The sequence below is a fragment of the Macrosteles quadrilineatus genome, unplaced genomic scaffold (genome assembly GCF_028750875.1).
Source record: "Macrosteles quadrilineatus isolate MER2022 unplaced genomic scaffold, UCM_ALF_1.0 Scaffold_4__1_contigs__length_99947679, whole genome shotgun sequence".
NCBI lineage: Eukaryota > Metazoa > Arthropoda > Insecta > Hemiptera > Cicadellidae > Macrosteles > Macrosteles quadrilineatus.
In genome coordinates, this window is record NW_026542597.1 from 1,215,167 (window position 1) to 1,230,660 (window position 15,494).

The window sequence follows — 15,494 nt, forward strand, 5'->3', positions numbered from 1 at the left end:
TACTTCACTATTGCCTTTCAAGATTGAATTGAATATTTTTTATGTTTCTTGTAGCAGTAAACTAAGTATTAATCACTTGGTGTGCACATTTTCTACTACCTGAATATTTCTTTACCTAAGAATTTATTTGTCATTTTAATAAGATTATTCTAAAATAAATTTTACTCTTTACCTGATGTAGTAGAGTATGACGGAGGCGGGGGAGGAGGGTTGAGGAGGTGTTGTATAGAGCCACCCCTATAACTACTGGGACTCTGCAGGAGGCTCGTCAGTAGTGGTGAAGTCGCCACTTTAGTCTCCTGCAACAGATTATATGCTATCAACAAAACGTGCCCAGATTAGGATAACCAAATGTCCCAGGGAACCAGGATCGTTCTATTTTTTTTCCTCATCACACATGGTCTCTAGGGCCGCTAAAAGTCCCAGGAGTGTATTACAAATTTATGGAAGTATATACAAGTATTATAGGGGGAAAGGCCTATAACTAATTTATTTGCTACCTGGGCACATTCAGCCCAGGGTGGAACCAATATAGTTGTCCCCGGTGTTTTTTGAGAAATGATTTGGCCACCTTAGACAAGATGTAAAAGTAGCATGTATCTGTTCCAAACCCATATGGCTACCATGCAAAATGTGTCTGGGACTTGTTTCGTTGTAGTGTATAGTGTAGGCCTATATAGAAATTAACTAATGTTTAGTACTTTGAAAACTATGTCACCTGAGGTTCTGAATGTGGAGTAACTCGTCCTCCCTCCAGACGACTTCTTTCTTCATGTTGACGTAGGATTGATCCTCTTGTAGCTTCCTTTTCCTTCTCTCTGTACAAATTGTCAAAAATAATAACTTTAAACAAATTTTATAACATATTAAAGTATTATATGCACATCTACAAAATGGCATAATGTAAAGTAGGCCTGTCAACAATAATTAACATTTTATTTTAATTAGGCCTAAGTTACCATCTTCACTCCTGGAAAGTTTTGCACTTGCGGTATCTAAACCAAACAATTTCTACTTCTATTCTCTATTTCAACAACTTAATTCAGTATACGGTATTTTAAGGTCAAGTGATAATAAGAGTTATACAATAACTTATCAGAGTAAAGATCGAGCTTTGATTCTGCTATACTTTAGTCTGCAAATACAAATGCTTCAAGCAAACACATTAAATCGCTCGACTCATTGAGTTTTCTTGAAAAGCTTGAGTTGAGCCAAGAAATGAAACACTCACTCGCTCGGAAAACCACTTGAGTACTCGCACACCCCAAATGTTTATCCTAACTAAAATAGCCTAGCTCCAATCAAATATTTAAAGAACAACCTTTTGGCCGAAAATGTGTACCGGTACATCAGCTTTATGAATTTTATCTTGGTCAACATGTAAAAGCTAGCCTATTTTTGAAAAAGTAACTTATCGAACAAAAAACCTACTCTTCAATTTCCAGCTCAAACTCATCAAGTCTGTCATCAGCTTGTCCACTTTCAATGTCTTCTATTTCTTTCAAGAGACGCAAATAGGCCTTTCTGTCTTCTTCGATCAGTCTGTTCACTTCTTCTTGCCGTTCTGTGAAAAGACATTATTTTTTTTCAATTAATAGGAACTAAATTTAAATACAGGGTGTATATAACGTCTTGCACAGGCTTAATATTTTCTTAACGACAACAGATAAATCAATAAGATTTGGTACATCAACACCACACCTAAAAATGGACTTTTTTAAGGAGCTATCAATTTTCTGTTATATCATGGGGATGACCCGCAAGGAGTCAGAATGAAATCTTAAATGAACTCAAACAGACAACCAAGTCAAAAATGACAGTGGTTCAAAGATTCATTGAATTTGCTATGCTTATATACGTGACCTCCTCAGGGGGGCAGCCACTAGGAATCTGAAGAAAATCTTAAACGTAACGTAAGCATAGGCCTATTTCGATATGCACATCAATTTAAAGGTATTTGTTATTAGTAGCCTAGATTACAATGCCATGAATTTGCGCTCAAAAGAGAAGAAGAACATCTGAGTAAAAAATGGCAGCCATTCAAAGATTCAAAATGACAGAAACAAGAACTCTTTGAATGGTTGTTATTTTTGACTCGGTTGTCCGTTTGAGTTCAAATTTGTGGCATTGTATTTTGCTATTTTTTGTATTTTTCATTCGATGTACAAATCAACCTATGCTCCTATTTAAGATTTCATTCTGACTCCTTGCTGGACGTCCCCATGATATGACAGAAAACTTTGTGTTGTGTTGTTGATGTAAACTAAATCTTATTGATTTATCTTTTGTCGTTTAGAAAATATTAAGCCTGTGTGGGACTTTACACCCTGTATACTCTCCTTTACATTAAGATAACAACTATTTCAAACTAAAAGATGGAAAGTAGAATACCTATTTCTATGTATCGTAAAACATCTAGGCCTTACCGTATAACAGGTATACAGGCCATGGATATACAGTATGACTCAATGCTAACCTGTTAGATTTGATCCAGGCAATTATTAATAAGTTTTTAAGTTGCTGATAGAGAATATTATCATGTAGGCTACCAAATAAATATCAAATATAACTGAAGACATTCTTCAATCGTACCTAATCAGTAATCAGGTATTATCAGTTTAAGTAAAAATAAAGCCAGACCTAACGATTTATGTTTATGTTTTTTTTTTTGTCTTCCGTCCAAATGTAGGAAAATAATTTTGCTTTTACAAGTAATTTTGTAGTTGGAACATTTTAAGAATTAGGCCTAGTGTGAAGGTGGAGTTCTCGTTGCTACTAGCCCAGATCAAATTTGCAGGCACGTTTAACCATCTTAGTAAAAAATGTTGTTTTTTTTTTTATTAATTTGTTATTATTGCATCATTCAATTTACCAGTATCAATCTGTCATCATTGCCTTATCAATTATTAATTTGTTGCCTTAATACAGTAGAGTCCCGCAAACTCACCGTAATGTGGACTGGAAGGGTGACGGGTTTGTGAAATGCCGGGTTATCAGGAACTAGGGTTAAAAATAAGAACAATACAATTTTTAAGCTTTTTAACTGCCTTTTTTATTTATGTTTATAGTACAAGTCAGTATTAAGTCATCAGATATAGTACAAGAAATCCTTGGTATGAGTTGCGAATGATTTGGCTTGAGTCCATTTTTAACTCGGATCCAAAAAATCACTAATTTTCTGAGCCAAGTGATGGCTGAGTTATCCAGACTGCCGGGTTATCGAGAGCCGAGATTGCGGGACTCTACTGTAACATTATTCTAACTTACTTGTGTTTGTTGTTATTTAGGGTGGGGCAATGAGAACGCCACAATTTGTTTTAGCTGTCACATGTTAATTGTTGCAACAACGAATGATCAGCTGTGCTTAAAACATCAAATAAACTATGCCATTTTAGTAAATATTATGCCCGAGGCTATTAACACTGAGATTTTGATGTGCAAACCTATTTTTAAAATAGTGGTTCTTGTGCAAAAACCCAGAGATTGTTTGGGCCACATTCCATCCTTGGTCAACATGGCACTGTTCCAGATTGGAAAACAATGGTGAACTGGGTAAAATTATTTAGGATAAACGCTTAAACCTTAAAAATAATCGGTGGGTGCCGCAAAACTCTTTGTACACCAGCAAATTTTGAAAGAGTGTGAGTCGCAGTAACTCAAAGTCCAAAGAGATTTGCCAGGAAGCTGTTATTGTTGAAAGCTTTACGTTGGCTCCTATTTTTGGAAAGGGGGGGGGGGGTTTCTAATAAGCTACTTGAAGTTCGAAGTTTTTCAATGTCACCCCACAGATTTGCTTGAACCGAAGCTAAGAATTGTCCAAAATCTAAAGTGATTCCTGAAGAAATGCTGGGTATTTGATGGAGTTTTCAAGTGCCTAATGTTAAGTAGGACAAGGACGTCACTTGCTTGCAGGATTTCGCTCTCAAGAAATGGAAAAATGACTTTGTTAAGTTAAAATGGCAAAAGATAAGCTGTGTTTTGATGTGCTATTTATATCCATAGGGTGAATATTATTGAGTTTGTACTGCTTATAAATTGGGGCGCTTTCATTGCCCCACCCTGTATGTACCAGTATGCATTCGGTTACCAAATAATATATTTTGCTACTCCAATATTAAAATGTTGCATTGCCTTGAATGAATAAACAAATAAAGAAACCCAACTTGCCACAAAACATATTCCAGTTCAAACCTATAAAGTCAACATGCACGACAATCGCACCTTGTAGAAGTTTCCTGACGATGCTCTCGCTTGGTGTGTCGATCGTCTCCACGCCCTTCTCACTTCTCTTCTTGCGCTTGGTCGTGCCCACATTGTTGAGGAGAGCCTCGTACTGGAGAGCACACTGCTTCTGAGAGTACCACTCGGAAGGCCGATCCGGCTCACCAAACACCCGCAACACTCTGCTCACCGACATCCTACGGTACCACACCCATACATTACCATTACTTTGACAAACTTTCAAATGTACTATCATAATTAGCAGGGAACTATATTACATCAACACACTAGGTTGCAAACCTATATTCCTCGTGACCCCAACTGTTTGAATACCGTACTTGTTGAATGTTGAAAAAGCAGGTTCATAAGTAAAATTTAAAAAAACTTCTCTGCTAATAACATCACAGAAATATACTTCTTTAGAGCTAAATCTTTGTAAAAATATGTAGGTAGGTAATCCAGTAAGTAGGCCTAAAAATAGATAAGCTCAAGGAAAATTAAATAAGTTAAAATCCAACAAGCAAAGGCAATACCTGGTTAATTAGGAATGTTAGGCGTGATCAAAACCAGAGATTGTGATAGTCCTTTATTTATCTGTATACCTATTTAAAATCCTGTTTAAATCTAGTTTTCATTAAAGATCCTCTTTTTTTGCATAATCCGTTTTTTTATAACAGACTTTTTCTTATTGGTGGCACCAGGATGCAAACTCATGATGTCGCTATCTCTGATATTTGTAGTCTATCACTCTAAATGTACTACCAACAAATTACCATAAATACTTAGAATTGACCGTCTTATTTTAATTAATCAGACCTAGGCCTAAAGGATGTGTGGCTGCTAGATTTTTGTAACTATCAACTAAACTTAGGTTATGGTTACCCAACTTACTTTTGGATCAATCCGTAGGCCTAGTATTATTTAAATGCAATGTGCTGCTAACATTTGAGTGCATTTCTGGGTCAGTAGACTTACAGTAGGCCTAAGTTAAAAGGAAAAAGCAAAAGAGGGAATTATTGATACATACCAATTCTGGTCTCCACTCCGTAACACAGCAGAAGCTAAACAGAGCTTTTCTTTCGTAGACCATGGCTCTAGAATCACAGTGCCTCTTTTCATCTTAACTGAAAAACAAAATAAATTAAATTATTGTTGGGGTAAACTTTGGTTACCATTACCAGACCGTATTTGCTAGCAGTGTTACACGCTGTTTCACAGTCTCATCGCATATGACCTGGTTGTGTGGGGCCATACACCAGTGACGCAGGCAATAATACTACAGAAGGTGTTGAGGACAATATAACATATCATGTAACATCATATAACGTATGTATTTGCTGTAAAATGGTGTAACCATTGAGAGGAAATAAATAAATAAATAACATTTTCTGACCACAAGGCACACTGTCGTCCCATCTTCCTGGAGTCAGGCGTGTTGACAGTTTACAGCCAGTATGTCCTCAACATCTTGACCCTACTGAAAATAAATATCTAGGCTAAGTTTACCATTTTGTAGTTATAGACAATTTACATAGCCACCATACCCGCCGCGCCTGTGACATTGATTTACCGAGATGTCGCCTCGCCTGCTCACTGAAGAGTTATCCTCGGTCTGCGATAAAGCTAGTTAATTCCTTGCGGGTTCATGTGCGCCCCCTAGACCTGAATGACTTTAAGACAGCCCTGTGTGACAGGCTGGTTAACACGTTGACTGCGGCTACTGCTATAGCAGTGCGGCACTGGCATTGCTCGGGGCCTACTGTTTTCTCAGTAGGGTTGCCACCTTAGGTCGGAAAAAAATCGGGACATTGTCCTCCTCCCTCCCGGATTAACATAGGCTTAAATACGGACATAAGGAAACAAAATCGGGAATGTCCCGGCAGAATCCGGACGGGTGGCAACCCTGGTCTGAGCCCAGCACTCAGCCGGCGACAATGTGATTGTTGCCAGGCTGTACCTTAGAATAGCCTACGAGCTTTATTTTGGTGTAGGTTGGTACTAAACATTCCCGTAAAATCCAATCTGGCAATGCTTTTGTCCCGTTTTTGGGCATATTCTCTATTCGAGCCATTAGGCCTATTACAAAGACTCTGGTTGTTCATCCAGGCAGTTCTGCTACCTTTGGGTGTTTCAGTGAACTACGTCCACTTTCGGGGTAACACAGAATGTACAATAACCATTGCTCTTTTGTGATTCGTCTAACTGGGATATTTTTATGCCAATAGCGACTGCTGATTCAGTAGCGCGCCAAGGCTCCGCCCGGGACTCGCCTCAGTTTAGGAGCGCCTGTGTAAAGGTTTTTAGCAATCAACATGTTAACCCTCCGAGTGTTATGTGTCAAAAAATCTACACATAACACACTTTGTGTAGGTAGTGTTTTGTGTCGATTTTTCGACTCACAAACACTGTTTACGGCGAAGGCTCTATGACTGACAAAATCGGATGGAACTGGATCGAGTTAGGTATCGTTTTATTTGGCAGATTCTAAGCTTTCTCCCGAGGTCTGTCTCTAAGCGCTTTTTTTTCTCGAGCCGATCATAATTGTAGCAGACAGCTGACGTGCGTATTTGTAAACAGCTTGGTTAACCTCGCACAGATGACTGATGTGTTTTATTACATTTATCATTGTTTTAGTGTTAAAAATCAAAAGTAGTGATAGGCCTATACGTGGTGCATTATAAGAAGATTTAAGTGATTTTGAAGGGCTGGTTGATGATCCTGAAGAAGTAACTTAAGTTAGGTAGTGATATTGATGTAAATTATCAGCCAGATTCCTAGCTATGGTTAGGCTATGCATTCTTAGCTAAACGCTATGTACTGAAATCTGTTTTTTGCCCATAACTTATTTATTTGCAAATCTACTTCCTTATATTGTTATCCTACCGTATTTGTAATCCTTATAAAATTATTTAGGACAAAGTGGCTATTTTCAAATATTTATAGGCCTAAGTTATAATTTATACAATTTCATTGAGCGCGATCTTATTTTTTTTTCTTTTAACTGTCCAAAATATTTTTTTTTTACCTAAAATTTTTTTTTGAAACAAATCTTCTTTAACTTAAGTTATGTTTTATGTATACTTAATATTGAAGCCCGTGATTTTCCAAACAAAATGGTATATAGAACAGTATAATTAACATTGTTTTTAAGCTTCTCAGATCCGTTTTAATAAAACCTTGCAAATGCGCAAAAAATAGGCAAACATTAAGGCCAAAACTAGGGACACTCGGAGGGTTAATAGGCATCTTTGCAGCCTCGAGAAATAGGCAAAGGCCTACCATTAGGCCTATAGTTACCATTCTGTTTTCCACACATAGCTTAACTAAGTTAATGTTTAATCATGTCCAATATAGCCTAGGCTAGGCAACACACATATAGGACAACAACATAATATAGGCCATACACCTACCGAGCTTTAAGCTACATCAAGTTAGTTTTATACTCTTGAGATGGAGAAAAAACATGGAAAATAGGCATATTTAATTCAACCAAATAGTCCCCATTCTCCACGATCAAAGAGTTGAGCTTCAGGCCTTTTATAACCTAGAAATAATCAAATGGTTAGCCTAAGCGTACAACAATAGACCGGTGACACTAAAATACCTGGGCCTAACTTACAACAGTAGTTCTTTGAAAAAAAAATAATTTACTCACCAATTGCTTATCGTTAAAAACTAGGCCTAGATGTTATGATGAATAATATAACCAAAAACTAAAGTATTTATTTACTTCACAGACGATTAATCACATAAATATTTATTATTTATTAAGGAAAAGCAAGAAGAGAAGAGAGGGGTAAACAAACACGCAGCTGCAGCTCTTTTTCTTTATTTACTAATCGAACTTCTTCTTCCCTAGTTCCCTGGTTGATGCCAGTTGATGCTTGGCCTAGGTCGACGCACTTTTTACCATGAAGCTGTTTGATTTTGTTGTTTTCACGTTGTTGAGAAGGTCCTATAGCTTCGAATATATTATAGCTCCGAAAGGAGATTTAATCAATCCAATGTGTGAACTTCTTAAATTAATAGTTGTTCCTAATAATTTCAATTCCTATAGCACCATGGTGGAAGTAAAATACATAGGTGTGTTATTCCCGTCAGGTGTGCTAACGTACGGTAACTAAGATTGCAAACACCATTTTACCATTTTAGAAAAATTATAAAAACAATAACAATCAAATCAAAACAAAAATATACTTATATGGCAATACATAGCCGATTTCCTGTATGCAATATAATCTGGGTGACGTCAGCAAATGACGGGAATAATAACACATATGTATTTTCCTTCCACCATGCTCTAGCCCCAAATACTAAATTGAAATGTTGCATTTGGACTGATAAAGTATAACATCAGCTACCGAAGATACTTGGTGAAGTATTTAGTATTTTAAAAGCTGCACAGCTGTATTTTGAATCTCATAACATCTATTTAGATCCGAAAGAAACAAAATAATCCGGGTCCAAATGAATGAGTGATATGAGCTCATTGTTACAGTTAATGATGTGGGGCTATATATATCAAAAGGCAGGACCTCAGATCTGGATACCAGATCTGTATTGAGTCCAGGGGCCCTATTTTTGAAATGGTTGACAGTTGAGTCAATCGTCAGCACTCAACTCAACCAACAACATGATTTGGTTATTTTTCAAACCCAACAGTTGGGAAGCGAGTTGGGAATCACTAGTTGAGAGACTCGTGGTGGAAATGTAGAGCATACGACCGTCAAAAATTCAGATGACGTCATTTTGAACCAATCACAATGCAGAGTTCTTGCGGACTTCGATTTACCTCTTCTTACTCTAAAATCTGGCAGTTAATCTCAATCTGCCAAATTTCTAGACACTGAGGTAAACTGTCAACTCCGTTCTTGAGAGATTGAGGTTATGTCTTGCTTAATCTTAGTGATTGCAAAGTACCTTAACTTAAGTAATAAACTAAAGTAAACTAAATAAAGTAATAAACTTAAGTATAAAAAATAAAATTTACTATGGATGTTTGTTTTAGGGTGTAGCTAATTATAAGTTTAGGCATAGGCTGCACTTTACTTTAGGTCCTACACTCATCCTAAATACATTATTATTTGCTTTCTTCGTCTCTATTTCGGAACATATCACCTTATTTTAGTTTCCTTCATCGGTTTGTTTTATGTTATTTTTAATTGTTTTTTATTTAGGTTAAAGCGGCTATTTGCCATTGCACTGGAAGCATATCGTAACTTAAATTAATTTGATCACTTTATTAGGTGAATGGTATTGAAACAAACTATGATATTGTTTCTCTATACCACAATCTTTAATACCTTAAATCATAGGTCTAATAACAATAATTATCTTATAATAAGTTCAATTAGTATGCCTAGTCTATTTCAAACATTCCAACAAGAATAAAACCCTTGATTAAATAGTCTAGTATTGACACAGTAAATAAAATTAAAATGCGATTATTCTACAGAAAACAATCGCATAATTGGGTGCTAATACATTGACAACAAATACATAACCTCTAAAATCGCAATTAGTAAATTAAAGCAATAACAAAACAATATGGCGTCGTCTCAAAAAGAGTAATTTTTTGCCGAAAGAGAGGAAGAAGAAAGTGCAGTCAACCTCCACTCAACAGCTCGATAGGTGTTGAGTAGTTTTGGTTGTATAAGTCCACCGTCAACCGTTTCAAAAATACGAAACGATTGGAAATAGAATGACTCGACACTCAACTCAACAGTCAACCATTTCAAAAATAGGGCCCCAGATCTGGCATCCCAGATTGGAAAACTTGTCAAACAAGTTTTGACTAAGTGTACTTAATTGTAAACTGGAGTAATATTGTGTAAAAATTGTTTCAAACTTGTATCAAAACAATTTTAATACAGTTTTGTGACTGGTTTTTAAATTGTTTAAACTTGTATCAAACATTTTTTAAACTTGTATACAAATATTGTTTTAGTACAACATTTAACCAACCGTATTAATACAATTAAACTTATGTAGTAGTCTCTCAATCATTACTTGAAACGGTTTTCAGTTTTAGTTCAGCCTCAGTGATTTGTGCCCTGTACTTTTGGTATTTTTTGCAACAAAACGATTCTGATTTTTGAATTTTTTACCAATCAAGTTCACTGAAATGTGAATGGTTTTAAGCCATAATCCAAATATACGTTACTTACTGTGAATTTTTCGTTTCCTTTTTTGCATAAAACCATAGTTTAACTGGTACTGTGTTTGCGACCACCGTTTTGACAAAAATTTTGCCTATTTCAGTACTCTTTACGTGTGAGAATTTTCTTGGATCAACACTTGATGTCGGTACTGACTTATACAAAAGGACGTTTCAAATCCTAATTCCGTTTAAGTATTTTTAGGTTAAGTTAAACTAATCAATGTTTACGCCTAATGGCCGTATCGGGTTTTCACCTATAATTCCACTTTATTTATGGGGATGTATTTTCAGTATTTTAGCGACAGAATAGTAATTGAAATAAAAACATCAATAATCATTCCAAGTTCTAATACTAAGCCTTACAAACGAAAACTTAGCTTTAGAAAGCCTGATGAATATTCACATTGTGTGACTGTCAAAGCTTATCCTGTCTTCTGATACACTGTGGTGGATTTAACTCAATACCTATTATTGTGAAAACCCATCAAGCACATATCAATTTCGCTGAGTAAAAAACATTCATATCCCTGTATATTTTCGTGTTTCCAAGATTCTTCATTTTCCACTACCCATTACCATTAGTTTTGGTTTTAGTTACCCTTTTGATAATTTAAAAATGATTTTAATTAAATGACAAAGCTTAAGTTAAGATTAGGTTTGCTTTGTAAAGTTTCCCGTTATAATTACTGCAATTCTCTATGGGGAATGAATTGATGATGGCACGAAGATAAAGAGGGCATATTAATATATATGAATGCAGAACGAGGTAATCTTGGAGTGCTTTTTGCTAAAGCTACGTAGGGGTGTAGGAGGGGTCGTATGAAATGGAGGGGGGATTTGCGCTCCTGGCCTTGGGGGATGGCTACAACTGATAAGGATATTTTGATATATAAACTTTTTTTTTTATTTGGACTCTTTTTAGGACTTTACACACGTAAAGACATGGAATAATTTGAAAAGTTAAACTAATTTTATTGCTTGGTTTAAAAAAAGATTTTTTTCCATTTTATATCACATTTGTCTAGCTTATTTGTAACTACAAATCCTATATTGCATCAATCTAAATCTTCCGTTTGAGAGTTCATGTCGATTTTATGACCTCTAAACAATGTTCTACTTTTAAATTTACTCAGTGCTGCGGATCATACACACACCGTCGCTCCTTGAAAACACGTAAATGATTTGTTTCACACCATTAGGCCCAACAGTAGACATTTGTGTATTCTTTTCCACATGCTACGGCAAACAATTTCTGCAGCCAAGATAACGGGTAGTAGCTGGTGACGAAGTAACTTTCGAGAGCTTTTAGGCTAATTTAACGACAGCAGTATATAGTGTGGACGGGGGCGTGATGGGCCTATCTGGTTTGATAACTCCTGAGAGAGGTTTAGTCTGCGATGCGACGGTTACTGTCGCATAATATACATTGTGTGTTTTATCCATCCATCTAACTGCACGTAATTGATTAACATTTATCTTGGCAAGACCATAGGCTAGATAAATTAACTAGCAACCTTCGCTCCTACCTATTTACGATGATTTTTCCGTTTGAAATTTTCTCGGTATTAATTTTATATTTCTAAATGTTTGTGTTGAATCGGCGTTTGATCTTATTTTCTACTAGTATGTTTGCAGTATTTATGTTTTAATACGCCGTTCTTATTCTACCGCATTTAAAGATGTGGTTAGCAACGTAATGTAAGGCTATTATACAAAAACACATAGATTCATGACGATAAATTTTCTTGTTTAGAAAAACTATTCTTTTATGAAAACACTGCATGCGATGGACGGTCGGTGATTGTACCCAAGTGAAGGGTAGTACATTCTTTTTTTCGAAGTGAAATGAGTGATATAATACTCATTTTATAGCGTTTATATTTTTGACTTTATAAACTACTAGCAACCGTCCTATGTACGATTTCACAGGGTTTTCGTAACTTTATTTTGGTACCAGCCAAACCAATCCTAAAACAACCCTAATCCTAATCATTATTTATAGATAATTATAACATTTCAACCTGTATCTATAGTGATAGTTGTATAACGAACAAAGCCCAATATACTAACGACATAGTACTTTGCCAGGTATAAAATAAGCATAAAATATGGAAAGTCCTTAAGATGTTTTGACGATCTAAATATTGATTCAGTTTTTAGTAATAGGTAATAGACCCACAGTAAAAGGTGAAACGTTAGTTTTCAAGATCCTAACGGAGTTTGACGTTACTTTATTCTTGTAGAACACATTCGTTCCAGGGTCTGCACCAAAGGGATTTTAAACTCATCCCTCGTGAGTTAGATATACACCCTTGAGTATCTGTATTCTAACTTGGCGGCACTTCCCTACCCCACACCCTTATCAGCTTATCACCCGCCCCTGAGCATTCCCCTCCTCTACCCTCCCACCATTAACAGCTTTGACCCTGTGTTGACCTGATGACTGAAACTTTGAACTTGAACGTAAAACTGTATTTTAGGAATAGTTCTCCCTAGACAATACACGCATCGTCATCTTTTTGAGGAAACTTCGGAAGTAATTATATTAAATTGGTATAATTTAAATTTACAAAATTATAGCGATTTCGTTACTTTGGTATTATACTGACCACACCAATAAATTGACTTCCAAATAAGATTTTAATTGGTTTTAATAACAAAATCTTCCTACATTCTCTCGCTAACCTAACCTAACCTAATCTCACCTAACCTAAAACATAGTCCACCCTTGGGCTAGGTTAGTTTAGCTTATAGTTATTAGGTGTGGTCAGTACGATACCAAAGTACCATAATTTCTAATACTGTATTATATAAATATTCATATTAACATCCTACCTCGTGCTTAATGTTATGTCTAGGGCAATAGGTTGACCAATGAGTCATCCAAAACTATTGTGAATCTCAATAAGAAGTAAACCTTGATAAAAACCTTGGTCTCATTTCATAGTCCCCGTGACAGTCTTTTTATTGATGTTTGACTGATGATGGAAAGCACATGCTTTCCAGTAATCTATTTATTTTTCAAATTTATTGAAACAGTTACTACTGGTACTAAAAGAGTTCATACATTTTTACTTTGTTAGAAAGTTTCAGACAATTTAAATCGGGGGTTTATGTGTATGTTCAATATGTTTATATTTATTTGGGAGAATATTTGTTAGTTAATATCCATACAAAAAAAATATCATTCTGAATTTTTCCCCATAAAGACAACATTATTGGAGGTTATTTCTTCTATTTTTTTGCATTATTTAATGACCCATCATTACAAACTGAATTTCTGCGGATTACAATTTTTTATGATGCCGTCCAATACTAATAGGACACTGTGAGTTGTAAATTATGACAGACTTTTTTGCTTCGTGATTGATAATTTCAATTTTATTTTACCTTCCAGTAAAATTAAGTGTTGAAAAATGCATTAACAATGAGTAAGTTAGTTGCAATGAGATAGTGTGAATAAGGTAAAACTTGAATAAAAATAGTTTTATATGTCGATAAATACAAAACCCCTCTCAGCAAAAACATAAAGAGGGGTTAGGATATTATGTTAAGGAGTCTGAAAAGATATAATAAAAGTAAAATCATGATCAATAAAATAATAAAATATCAATAAATAAAAATAATAAGTAAATAATTTAAGTAAGTAATAAATAATTTTATTATAATAAATAATATAATAAAATAATAAGATAAAAGGTCAAATCGGTGCCAAAGGTAACAGTTTTCTCTTAATGTAAACTCAACTTAAAAGGTGAACAGGTTTGATATGTATAATCTCCAACCTACAATTTATAGGTATAAATGAGACTTAAAATTCTTTTGACTACTGACTAGTTTTGGAGAAGTGTGCTTTAAAAACAGTTCTAACGCAATTAATCAAAAACTTTAAACAGCTAGATTTTAGATACGAAGCCACCAAGTGTGATTTTTAAGCTAAAAATCATATTTGTTTCTCAATAATATAAAAAAAGGATTTATGATACCAATCAATATTAATGGCTCCTGGGAAGTGCATGTTTGGTTGAGTAAAACAGAATTGACTAACCAAAGACTAACAAGTGTAAAAGTCGTGGGTTTCTGGTGTACAGCTAGTTCCAGAAAACAACTAACGAGAAAAGTTTTAGAATGAATACTTTAATGTTTGATAACGTTCAGCAAGTTTCGCAGTCACAAAGATTAAACCAAACACAATAACAATGCATTAAAACGACTCGAGTTATAAATGTTTACAATTTGTGGTGAAATGGCTATTATACACGTAAACCATTCGAAATAAAGGTAGAGTCAATCCAGAATAGTTCCTACATGAAATATCTTGTATCGAATATATTTATCCAACGATACATCTCGGTAATAACCGAACGTGGTACAAAATGGTACCAATTTACAAACCGTATGATATTAATATACATGCATATATGGCTACATGGCTTGTAGGTCAATCAATCAATATTATTTTGACTCTAATTGGGCTATTTATTGCATCACTTCTTTCTTATAAATTACTTGCTCTTTTATAAATTGGAGTGCATAGCACGGTAAAACTTGTAGTGGGACTTTACTTATATTTGAAAAAAAAACCATACAACACTTTTAAGAGGGTGATGTTAATTTTATTATTTACTGTTTGATGTGATTAGAATCTTGATATTTTGAGATAAAAATTTACCTAACATTATTTTAGATGTTCTATGGAATTTAATGTTACCTGGGTTTTAAGAACAGTTTCGGAACTAAAATTGAACATGAATGCTAATTTCATCTGAAATTATCATTTTAAACAACATATCTACATTCAATTTAATTTCATGTTAACAAGATGGAAATTTGTCTTGAGCACAAATTAAATCGCTCACATATATTTTTTTATAGGTAAAAACCTTTGAAAAATCTATTGTCGGAAAAAAATAAAGAATTAGTTTCACTTTCAGTTACCTGCTATCATAAGATTTAATCCCATACTCAAATTCGCAAACAAAATTTTTATCACAAAATACAATATGTTTAAATCGTGTATTTTTGTAGGGCTAAAGACGGTTCTTTGATATTGAAGTAGATCTCCAGAGAGGGCGGATCGGAAAGGTCAAAGTTTGTTAGACAAAGGCAATAA

At 34.8% G+C, this 15,494-nt stretch overlaps 1 protein-coding gene across 2 annotated transcripts in view; it reads right to left on the reverse strand.

The window, feature by feature from the left end:
• Nucleotides 1-7,983, reverse strand: part of LOC128993534 (bromodomain-containing protein 8-like) — a 46,456-nt gene extending 38,473 nt beyond the window's left edge. For both annotated transcript variants that reach the window (XM_054417506.1, XM_054417505.1), the window contains exons 1-6: nucleotides 7,877-7,983; nucleotides 5,249-5,345; nucleotides 4,222-4,418; nucleotides 1,432-1,564; nucleotides 719-818; nucleotides 173-299 (exon numbers count right to left, since the gene is read on the reverse strand). In XM_054417506.1, the coding sequence (XP_054273481.1) occupies nucleotides 173-299; nucleotides 719-818; nucleotides 1,432-1,564; nucleotides 4,222-4,418; nucleotides 5,249-5,340 (649 nt within the window). In that variant the 5' untranslated portion in view covers nucleotides 5,341-5,345; nucleotides 7,877-7,983. The remainder of the gene's footprint in view (nucleotides 1-172; nucleotides 300-718; nucleotides 819-1,431; nucleotides 1,565-4,221; nucleotides 4,419-5,248; nucleotides 5,346-7,876) is intronic.
• Nucleotides 7,984-15,494: the final 7,511 nt, after the last annotated feature.